General features: G+C 36.3%; 1 protein-coding gene across 5 annotated transcripts in view; it reads left to right on the top strand.

Moving 5' to 3' along the window:
* The window catches only part of AUH (AU RNA binding methylglutaconyl-CoA hydratase), a 113,379-nt gene that overhangs the window by 46,645 nt on the left and 54,212 nt on the right, over positions 1–12,522 (top strand). For all 5 annotated transcript variants that reach the window (XM_084305095.1, XM_084305096.1, XM_084305097.1 and 2 more), the window contains 2 exons: positions 6,480–6,572; positions 7,064–7,120. In XM_084305095.1, coding sequence (XP_084161221.1) covers positions 6,480–6,572; positions 7,064–7,120 — 150 coding nt within the window. The remainder of the gene's footprint in view (positions 1–6,479; positions 6,573–7,063; positions 7,121–12,522) is intronic.

The raw sequence follows: 12,522 nt of genomic DNA on the forward strand, positions 1-12,522 counted from the left end.
AAAAGCTTTGTAGCTTTTCTTTACTTGTATTGCTCAAAATTGTCTGACCAATCTTCTTTGCCTTTAGGTTCATATAGGAAGTCTTGACAGCTGTTGCAGTCTCTCTTAGTCATTTGCATTTGTTGCTACATATATTTGATGATTTTCATTGTTACAGTTACCCTGAAAAAGGAATTAAAATGCTGGTTGAAGTAGATGGTCATAGGAAGTGCTTTTTTGATGGTAGTGCTTGCAACTGAAAATACAAGTAAACTTTGTTGTAGTGACTTGATGTCAGATTTTACGAGGTAAGGTACGTGTCTGAAACAGCCGACATTCCTCTCTGAATACAAAGTTTATATTCTAGCTTAATGAGTTATTTCCACCGTGTGATGTGGCATTTATTTTTTCTTGCTTATGTTCCTAATGGCTGGCCCATCCATTATGGAATCTACAAATAGGTCTCCAGCCATGCTTAGACATTTTTGGGGCACATGACTGTTATTTTTGCTAAGGCATTATTACTATTGCATTTAAAAAGAATACACTAAGGAACAAAAAGGGAGATTTCATATCAATGCATTAAAATTTGTGCTTGAGAAGATGTTGTAATAACCGATCATGGAAACTATTTCTGGGTACGTGAAGGGCAAGAAAGTCATCAGAAGTAGTCAGCATGGATTCATAAAAGGGAAGTCATACTTGACCAATCTTACAGTTTATGATAACAGGCTTGGTAGATGAGAGAAGAGCAGTGAATATTTTCTACCTTGATTTTAATAAGGCTTTTGACGGTGTCCCGTGTAAGATCATCGTAGAGAAATTGATTAAGTGTGGACTAGATAAGACAATGAGATGGGTTGAGCACTGGCTGAATGGTTGGGTCCAGGGGATGCTGATCAGCCGTACAAAATCTAGTCACAGGCCATTAACTAGTGGTGTGTACTAGGGATCAGCACTGGGTCAAGTCCTGTTCAAAATCTTTGTTAATGATCTGGTTGATAGGGCAGAATATACCCTCAGCAACTTTGCTGATGATTCAAAACTGGGAGGAGTGGCTGATGTACTGGAGTTGTCATCCAGAGGGAAAACAACACAGGCTGAGGAAAGTATTTTGGATATTGTACTGCTGATTCTCAGGCCATTCTGTGTGAAGTCAGTTTCTCTGACAAATAAATATGACTTCTCTTCCAAATTCCATCTTAGCTGGGACATCCAGTCTTTGAGGGAAGTAGAGTATTTTCATAAATATCTTCCCATCAATACTGGCCAACAAGAATTCATAGGCCACTGTCTCTCTATTGATAATTAAAGACACGTCAGGCTTATGAATCTGGTTCGGGTAGGTGACAGAGGTAATGACTATGTTCTGGTTTATGGCTGAGTAACTGTTCTTTCTGAAAACTAATTGCCAGGAGTCAGTGAAGTAGGAATAGAAATGGCCAATAGTGACTTTTTTCAACATTGTGCAAATAGAGAACAGCAATAGCTAGGGTAGTAATGTGATTGTGTCTTCTTAATTTTGGTATATACAAATGCTTTCAAGGCAGACTTTAATGCGGAGCTTTGAATGTTCCTGAATACTACATTCAGACTGCTGTAGTTAGTTGAATTGAAATTGCTTTTCCTAATCTTTAGCAGAATATTTCAGAACTAGAAGTTAATTATATCTGGGGGACCTTATATAATTTGTGCATTGTTAGGGGTTGAATGGAATTCCATAGAGTTTTCTTTTCTGATTCATGGAAATTATGAACTGCAACTGTTGCTGCAGGAACAGTGGTGACCTTTTACTCTCAGAGAAACTATGAATTCCAAGTGCAGTTCTGTGGTGTCTTGATATCCTAGCTATAGCAAGTAATCTCACAGGTGATGTTCTTCATGTTGATTGAAGCTGTTGTCAAGCTACAAATACATGGTTCTCATACAAAGCTCATTGACACGTAAGAGGGTACATCTCAAAAAATTGTATCTAGCTTGAGAATATTTTTTCCTTTTGTACAGAAATGTAGTACAGTTGCTAACAGAATACTACAGGTATAACTTTACTTAGCAAGCAGGAAGTCACTCTTATGAGGTCAATGTCTTTGGATTTGATACCTTCTAAACCAGTGACTCTTTTTCTGAATATCCTGTATTCTAAGTAAATCAATCCGGACAAATTGTGGATTGACTAGGAATACACTAAGGTTTTAAGTTATGAGAACTCATGAAGTGTGGAATTCTGGATAACCGTATTATTCATCCTCTGCCAATTTCAGGAACCCTCAGTGAAGGACTGATAATAGCAACAGATATTCCTCTGAGGCCTTGGCCACTGTGTGGAGAACATATTTCTTACCTGTTATGTAGAATATGCGTTATTTAATGTTTTGTAAAGGCAAGACTACTTTCTTATATAAGCTGTTGCCTTTTTTGTTTTTATTTATTTGTATTTACATTATACATACATATCCTTTCTCCTTCCCTTCTCCCCTCCCTCCCTCCCTCAACTGGGGAAAGCCATATCTGTCAATCAAAAAGTGAGGTAGTGCAGGAATAAAAGGAGATTGTTTGATAGTCACTAAGAAAATGTCAAGTGTAATTCAGTTTCTTCTCAGATGGTACCTTACATAACTATAGTTTTATACACATTTCTTTAATGAATTATTTAGAGGACTACATAGTCACATAAGACCCGGATCACTAGAATCCAGGTAACTTGAACTTTCTGTGTGGGGAATGTCAGTGTCCGCAATATATGAATCAGTTGTGTTGGCTTTGTGATGCACCTCTGAGAAACTATTTCTTGGTTGAATCCTCTGGATCTGATTTTCATATTCATATGCTGGTCTTTCATTCATCATATAATCATCTCTAAGCAGAAAGGAAATCCTGTGTTAGTCACCAGCAGTGGAAATCTAGAGGAACTTCACTTGAAAATGAAATAAAAATTACCTTCTTAAATATAGTTGTGATTCTTTGAGATTGCTTCCCACACATTACATTTGTCCTTACGTGCTTAAATACAAAGTCACCCTCATGTGACAATCTTATTGCTGGTATAATTGTGTGAGAGTTGAGCTTACTCCATCCTTGTCTTTCAGTAATGGAAAGTAGTGAGAAAGGAGGAGACATCCTAAGGCTACTGGTCAGATGCTGCTGGTCAGCCTAACCTAAGCTCCATTAAGCTACATGTTTATGAGGAATGTATTCCTAAAGTTCCTCAACTACAGATCCACAGTTGTTGTAGAGTAGAAAACACGTCCATTTCTTTATATTGCTGATACCGTCTTTTCTAACTTTTGTTGGAGCTTTTTCTGGGTTTCTTAGACATAACTAGCTCTATCATATTGTTTAGTTTTTCTTTCTGAAGTTTTTTCTTTGTATGCTATTAGTTTCTTTTTTCTTCCATGTTCCTGTTCGTTATTCCACCTGTATCATGTCTCAAATGGTCAGTAAACATCCTTTTACACTTGTATTGCTTTATGTCTTTTATAAAAGTACTGCTCCTGTGTGGGCTCCTCTCCACGGGCTGCAGCTCCGGCCCAGGGCCTGCTCCTGCGGGGGCTCTCCATGGGCCGCAGCCTCCTCCAGGCCACATCCACCTGCTCCACCGGGGGCTCCTCCACCCATGGGGGGGCTGCAGCGTGGAGATCTGCTCCATGTGGGACCCATGGGCTGCAGGGGGACAGCCTGCTCCACCAGGGGCCTCTCCCTGCACAGGCCGCAGGGGAACTGCTGCCCTGTGCCTGCAGCACCTCCTGCCCTCCTGCGGCACTCACCTGGGGGCTGCAGGGCTGCTTCTCTCACGCTTTCACAATCCTCTCTCCCAGCTGCTGTTGCACAGCAGTTTTCCCCTTTCTTAAATCTGTTTAAGGAAGGGGAAAACTGTTTGTGCCTTCACAGAGGCACAAACAACATCACTTACTGGCTTGGCTCTGGCCAGCGTGGGTCCCTTTGGAGCTTCTCTGAAACTAACTTACCTAACACAGAGCAGCTTCTGGTCTCTGCTCACAGAGGCCACCCTTGCACCCCCTTGCTACCAAACCCTTGCCACAGAAGTCCAATATTCCAATCAGCTTTACTCTCAATATTAATTTCTAGTGACTTAGACATACAGTTTATAATCCAGAGCAATTGCTGATTTATTTTTATATGACGTTTTCTAATGGTTAACAAAACAATGTTAAAGAGATTAATTTCTTCAATACTTTTGAAATGTCCCCAGCACAATGGGATTGTAAAGAATTTGTGTTTTGTTATTCATTCATTGTCAACTGCCACATGTCAGGTGATCCTTTAATGTTAGTATCCTTGGTAAGTAATGATTTTAACATGATATGGGGCTTATTTTTCACCCTGTGAATTATGAATTTTAGTATTTCTTGTTTGGACTGCTGGCTATAATTCTTGAAAGCAAGCTGATATTTAATATTCTCTTCTCTAAGTTAGTTTTTTTGTGTGTGCAATAGTGTACTTAAATTGTACCATAGAAAAATGGGAAGTTATTTATCATAGAGAAAGTAGGCTGCCTTGGAGTACTGCAAAAATTGTGTCAATAATGTTAGCCTCTCAGAATTGGAACATAAATGTAGGCAGTAATCACTGGAAACTACAGTTAATAATGAGCATGCCTTTGTGTTTATACAAATGAGTTTTCATTTAACTGTAGTAAAGGTGGATTCCTTTAAGTGACATGTTGCCTGTATCAGCTCTGAACTTGGACTGCCAAGACAGTTCAGCAGATTGTTCATGGTGATAGGGTTATGCCGGGTTTGGTCAGCAGCCTGGCTCTCCTAGAAAAGATAGTTGCCTTCTTTTCTTGCCTTCACATCTAACTAAGGAAAAACAGAGAAAGAACAGGTCTTACTACTGTTCTTCTGCCTCTTATGCCTTCTGTAGTAGATAGCATATAGATAGCTTCAGCTCTTTTAAGCGACTGCAAATGGATAGTGTTTCAGACAATAATCAGTCTCGTTTGACTTTGGAATTGCTTCAGATAATCATTTTGAATCATGATCTAAACCAGCCACTAAGAGACTTCAGTTTAAAACATCTCTTTTAATTTTGAATAGCATTGCTAGTATTTTTGTTTGTTTGTTTTGTTTTTTAGAAGACAATTGGATTTTCATTAGGTGTTAATTTACATAAAAAGATGTTGATTTACAACCAAAAATAGTATTTCACTTAATTTAATACTTTGTTTTATTAACCGTTGTGAGACTGTTAGTGTATTTGTAGCTGTTAGTGTACAAATTTATTTATGATGATGCACATGAAGATTTAATTCATTGAAAAAAATGTTATCTGAAGTGTATCTGTCAGAAATGAAAACTGTAAGTTTAGTGGAACAAATTTTAAATTTAGAACTATTGTGCTAAAGAAAAGAAGTATTATACATAATTAATACATTAATAATTTCTGGTGACATTATCATTTCAGATTTTAAAGGGAGACAACATTCTGTCACACTTTATTTTCATTTATATTTAGGCAGCAATTGTGTCTTTTTCAATTTTCAGCTAAGATTAAATTAACTCGTCATTGAATTCAAGTAGCTGAAAAAATAAAATGAAACTATTTTCTTAATATCGGCAGAAAAAAGTGTTGCTGTAAAGAGTTTGTTCAACATTTCAACAAGCTGTATACCCTAGTGTTCAGCTAATGGATTGCTTTTGATTATATTTGAAATTTTAGTAGGAAAACTATATTCAAATATTGAGTATAGTTTAAAATTATTTATTGCTTGTGGAAAATGTACTATCAAATATAGTCAAAGACGCTATATATCAGTTTATTTTTCAAGTAAAAATACACTTCATCAAATTTCTTAGATTTTGTGGTGTAGAGGGCAGAAAAGAACTTAAAGTCATTCAAGGTGAAAAGCAATACCCCAAGTTGAATGTTTAATGCTAGATTTCCCTGTGTCAGAACACTGACGATAAATTAAATACAAATCATGCCATGGTCCCACAGGCCTCGGTAGCCCTGTTACCTGCTGTGTATATTGGCTGTATGTGCATCTGTTTATCAGATTGAAAACTTTGCAACACTCCATTAAATTGTTAGCTGCTGCTTTATAGGAGAAAGGGGCAATAGTGGTGGCCACACCACATCTGGTAATATTAAGACTTAAAAGCACTAAAGCACTTCCAGCTATGCCATCATCACAGTTAACTGTGATAGGATGTCTGTATTTCAAATGGGACTGTTCTTGTGTATCTCTTCAAAGATTCCTGTTTGTTTACTTCTGTATTGTGTGTTTTTGTTCAGAATTTTGCCACAAGGGAGCAAAAAGAATGGCAAACCAATCAAGCCACAGAATAATCAGAAGAGAGAGTCAAGTTCTTTGCCAAAGTGTTGCAGAACAATCAATTTTTAGACCTGTATTGTTTTATGAACCATTTTTAATTCCACAGTGTGACTGTACTTTGAACAAAACGTAATGAAGTGCTGTTTTGGTTTTGGAGATGTTCTTTATGAGATAGGCTTAAGTGCTATTTTTTCTTTTTTCCCAGCTAATCTTCCTGTACCGACCATTGCTGCAATAGATGGAACTGCATTGGGTGGTGGCCTTGAACTTGCTTTAGCCTGTGACATAAGAGTGGCAGGTAAGTATGAATCCTGTTTATTAAACGTAGGATTATTAGTGTTGCAGAAGGCTTGACTAATCTTTGCCTTGGCAACAGTCTTTTAAATCTGATTTTGTTTCTAACAATGTTTATAACCAATAAAGGGATTTAGCAGAAACCTGGCTGAAGTACTTGCTGATTTTTAATATCATAACACTTACTCCTGATAACTGGAGTATTTTTGCTACAGGTTTTACTTTATTCTTATTTCTCGTATTACCTTACTTCTTATGTGTAATTAATAAACTACAGAACTTGCCTTGGTGGGAGTAATTAGATCTTTTAATAAAGGCAGAACAATTAATTCTATTTAAAGATATTTTTCACAAGTGAGTGTTTACAGAGTGATTTGTTATTCTTTTTGAAGGAAATGTAACAAATGAATACCCTCGCAGGGCATTATTGCTTATTTTGCAAGTTGTTTTCCTATAGACTACAGTAAGAAATCATTTACACTTTTATTTTTTCAGCCTCTTCTGCTAAGATGGGTCTAGTTGAAACAAAGTTGGCAATCATTCCAGGTGCAGGTATGAAAGTTTTGCTTTTGTTTCCACAGAAAATTAAACAACGCATGCTCTTGATACTTGATTTTAGATTGTTTTCAAACTTCAGCTTATTTTTATATTTCCATTATGGATCGTTGGCCTGTGTTTAAAGGTTATTGCTCATGTTACTTACTGAAAATTAATTAAAAGTGTTTTGCTCATTTTCAGGGAGTGGCACTTGTGTTTTTTTTCAATCAAAATTACATTAACTAAAACAGTATTAAGTGATTCTGTAAATGAGATTTTATGTCTAGATGTGAAGGCTGAGTAATTTTGTTGAGGATCAGGCTAGGAAAAAAAGGTAGTGTTAACTATCAATGTACAGAAATGGTAATTTAATTAATGATGCACTTTTATGTACTATCCAGTACAAATTCTGTTTTCATGCTACTTGTACATTGGTTGAAAAGAATTTAAAACCTGAATGTATAGTGAGAATAGATCTTTTGTCGTGCCAAAAATTCTTTTCTATTATTTATGTGGAAGGCCAGCTCACTGTTTCTTTTCTTTTTTTTTTTTTTTTCCTGAATTCATAATGAAGTAAGTTTACAGAATAAATAATATTTGCCAAGGCCTTTGGTGTTATGACACCTTTTTGTTTCTTTTATTTGTTTATTTATTTTATGGATAAATTATTCCCATTAAGATATCTGCCTTTTTGGGAAAGGGGCAATACTTTGAACATAAACGTCTCCTCTTGACCCTACTCAGCTTTGGCCATTGTTTCTGGAAGTTCTGGAACTACATATACATTTTCTTTACACCTATTTTCTTTCTAATACGTGGAAGCTATTTTGGAAGTACCATATCTAATTTTAATGAACAGTGTTGCAGCTTGTGTAGAGAGGAGAGTAAAAGCTGCCATAATGTTAACACTGATACGAACTTTGTCTAGGAAATGCTCCCATCCTATCACTAATACAGACAATTATTGTCCAATTTGAAAAGCTTTTTTATTATGGTAATTGTCGAGTTGTGATTTCATTCAATATTTTCTCACTATCTATGTTTTTCTCTGTGGTCAGAGCTACATTTTGCATAAGGATAACTGAGTCGATGACCAGACCCTTTTTAGCAGTGGGTAAAGATGAATTTTGTAGATGATTTTAAGGATATATTTCCTTCTGGCATTGTTGTCATGAGATAGTATACCTTTTTTAGTATGTTATGGTGAAGTAAAAGACAGAAAATGCCATTTTTGGGGGGGAAATTTTTTTCCACTTTGTCCATCCATTCCACCTTCTACCAAGGAATCTTGCAGGCTGGTATTGCACACGTGCTCCCCAGCTCAAGAAGTTCAGGTCATGCTCTCCAGATAGTTTCGGTATTCAACTTACAGAGGTTGTCTCAGATTTCCTTATCTTCTGTTACTTATAGATGTTTTAAATTTGTAATGCTTTCACCTTAAAATGCTAAGCAACTGACTTCATAATGAGTTTCTTTGGGGGTTTCATTCAGAATATGTTATTACTACCCAGGGATGAAGGTCTGAGAAATCTTTTGTTTTTCTCATCCTAAAATCATACTTTGGAGTTGTGTCTTCACCTCCTTGAAAATATGACATTTCAGCAAGTTACAGCGCCTTTTAAACTTGTGAAGTTTTGGAGTATGTTCAGTGATTAATTTTTCCCTGCTCCTATCAGCCTGTCAGACTATTTTTCTGAGTGTATTTGAGCTTATCACAACTTTTTCCTGTTCAGCCTGCACTTGCACCGCCCTTACCAAGCACTGAGAATGTTTCAGTTCTTTTCACCTCCTGTCATTGAAGTAGCAACTGGTCATGCTTTGTGTCGTCAGAAAATGAAAGAATTGTATGTACGTCATTTAGGTAGAGAAGTCAGAAATGTCCACTTGAACCTTAGGCTTCATGGGTAAAGCAGATATTTTCTTATCGTGTTTACTTCCAGCTGCTCTGAGCTGAAGGAGGACTGGGAATTGCAGCTGAAAAGATGAACGTAGCCATTAAGAGACCTCAACAGGTTTCTGCTACCATCTAGTTCATCTGAAACTCACTGACAAAATATGTTGCTTCTTCTGAGTGGGTCCATACAGTGCGGCAAGCTACTACTGTTTTTATACTACTGCACTGTCACATGTATGAGATAGATGTGAAGATTTTAAATTAGGTGATAATGAACTAGTTCGTTTAAGGTCATATGAAAAACTTCTTTTTAATGTTCTTTTTTTAGAAGTTACATACAGAAAGTTACATTAGAAGCATTTTGTTAGAATGTAATAGTCAAGTTTTAAAGTATCTGAGCAGATCAGCTACAGTGTTTTGGACCTTGTTGTGTGCTGCATTGAATTCCATCCCGTTTTAAAATATGCACAAGAAAGGACATAGTCAGGTGCTGTCTAGTGAGCAACCAGTTTTAACATAAATTGCCCAAGTGTAAGAAGTTTTGCTTCTGAGTATGCACAATGTACCGCAGCATTGTAAAGGCTAAGGTTGAGCAGCAATTCAATCCTGGTTAATATACAGAAATGAATTGTTCCTTCTAAGTCTGCTGAGGATTTCAACCAAGTAGGCATTTCTAGAGCATGCCTTGTCTGTGCTAGCAGCTTGAGTCTCCTCAGAAATACCATTCATGGTGGACGGCAGAGCAAAAGCTACTGGGAATAATAGCGGAGCCTCCTTTTATACAAAAGCTTTGTTCACAGACAAGCTCAAAATGTGAAGGAGAAAGATTGAATCTCCTGCCTTTGGAAATTTAAACCCTGTTCTCTCTCCACTGTGAAAAAAGCCTTAGCTGCCAAGTTGTGAGTTAGGGAAGGTAGAAAATCTTTCAGTTTTTCCTGTTAAGTACATCCCATTGTCTACTAAGTAAGTCAAGATTCGGTGAACTGAAGGAAATGTGTAGCAGAGAGAAAACAGCTTGGTAGCTCAGTGCTGGGTAAGTTACCTGAGAATGAACATTAATATTTTTGTTTTCTTTACAAAGTCTCCCAGTTGCTGTTTATTACACAAGTAGTCTTACGTTACCACACCATGCATGTATGTCTGACTATCTGTATTTGTCTTTTCAACCCCTTGCCTTTCTCAGTTTTCTCCCCTATGTACGTTGGGTCTCTTGGAGAGTTGCAGTCTGGTTTGACTAAAGATCAGTGATTGCAAAAAGAGATAGTCCCTAGAATTGTATCAAAAGGAAGATGAAGTAACCTATTCTTGGACATAAAAGAATTGGCACAGGAGGGAAGTATTGTTGATGTCCTAGCTGTGGCAAATGTTTCAGTTAAAATACTTGTCTCACTTTACAGCACTGAGTTCAGCTTTCATGGGAAACCAGATTTTATTAACTCTGTTGTTTAAGGAGATGCTTGTTACCAGCCAGAGTGACTTTTCTCAGTTGTTTGCTAAAGGAGCTGATTTTTTTGATTTCTTAGTCAAAAAGCCATTTGAACTCCTAATTTTCTGTGTAGCACAGTAGTTCTGTACAGGACTCAACATAGCATAGGAAAGCTTTTTTACACAAAAAAGACATGTTCTTTCTCTCTCTGTTGTTACTTGTAACACTTACGTAAAAAGGAAGCCAACCTCTCTCCGTAACTGTGTAGTTTCTAGTGTCTATCTACTTGCAAAAGAAGAATTTCACAGTGACAAGTTTCTTATCTGAAAATTGCCTTTTGGAGTACTCACAGGGACCTTCTTTTTCCACTTTCTGGCTTTTTAAAGTTATCTCCATCCATGGTTCATTTCTGTTTTTTATATTTAGTCTTTCACTACGGGTATCATATTGGGCCAGCAGCAGATGCATGATGCCTTGCTGACAGATCTGCTTTTATTTGTTAGTATCTTATTTGGATACCACTCAGTAATAGATCTGTTAGGAGAAGATAAAAATGCTTGTAAACAACATACTTAAACATTCTTATTATGTTAATGGAATGAGATGATGTTTGATGTTTGATGAGAGGAAAGTACTCTGTGCCAATAGGAAGTGAGAAAGTCAGGTGAAAAATAACTTGGATTTATTTTATGCATTTTTTTTTCATGTAAAATTTATATGTAAAGCTGAGATATTGGTGTACATCAATGATTATGCTTCCATAAAAAAGACATGGTAACAGAACTTCATTGGAATTAATATGCTCATGTCAGCAGATAATATGACCCAGCTAGATTAAAAATGTAGCTACTGGCCTGCATACTTACAGCTTTCACTCCTCTTTTTTATTTTGTTTTGAAGACATTTTAATTAGCAAGACTTCATTCAAATCATCAAAGCAAATCTTGCCTTTGTTCTCCCCTCCAAACCAAAAAGAACCCCACTACTTCATTACAGAGCTCTCCTTCACATTCAAGATGAACAACGCAGACTCTTTAAAGATGAAACAAAAATCCAACACCTAATCCCATGGAGTATGTTTTCATTGACAATATTCAGTTTAAAAGCATATTTTGCCAGGAAGGCTAAAAAAAAATCTTTGTTTCTTTGTTAATGTAGATTGTCTGTGTCTTTGTTTTGCATTTTACAGTGACTTTGAACCTGCTTTTCCAGAGATGAATCCAAAGCTGTGTTGCATAGCATGTTGGACTATTTTTTGTCTTTAAAATACATAGGAAGGGATAAGTTTAATGGCAGCATTTATGTGATTTATATGTTCTTCTTCTTTTTCCACTTTGGTAACAGTATTGTTTTGACTGTTTTTGTAGACTTTAAAATATGTTTGAGGAAGTTATGGTACTTGATGAGAGAGGAAAAACACTAAAAATTAATTTTCATTGCACAGGAAGAAAAAGAGAATGAGAATGAAAACTGAATGTAGGTAATCATTGTGTATTTTCCTTATCTCTTGAATTATTCATCATTCACTTTTAAAAACAATGTGAAGGTTTCTGTTACAGGATTTATTTTAGAGTTGAAAAAAAAATACCCTATTTTGGATGAGAAAGGTGTTGAGGGAGTTTCCAGATGTGAAAAACTCATACAGAATGTGATACTGCTAACAGCAGAAGTTGTACAATTCAACCAAGTGTAAAGGTTAAATAATATGTCAGACATTTCAAGTTGCAATCTGATGCACCTTAAAATATAATGTCAGCATGTTCTTTAGATTTATATACTTCAGTTAGTTCTACACTAATAGGAATAATTGTGCTTAACAAATACTGAAAAATTAAAGTATTGTGGTAGGACTTAAAGGTTTTTGAACATTAATTGTAATTTTTCTGGATGTAGGTGCTACGTGATGATGCATCATTACAGAGATACCTAGAAAGGTATCTGCTTGTTTAGTATAACTTTATACCTCTTTCCCAAGGATCCTCTGCCTTTCTATCCCATCTTTATTCTGGCCTTCACTGGATGTATTCTCGTCATCATATTTACTTTTTCCTTAAACTCTCTCTAGTTCTTATACAGTTTTTTCTTATTACGTGAAGA

This window comes from Netta rufina, assembly GCF_964035555.1.
Source record: "Netta rufina genome assembly, chromosome: Z".
Classification (NCBI taxonomy): Eukaryota; Metazoa; Chordata; class Aves; order Anseriformes; family Anatidae; genus Netta; species Netta rufina.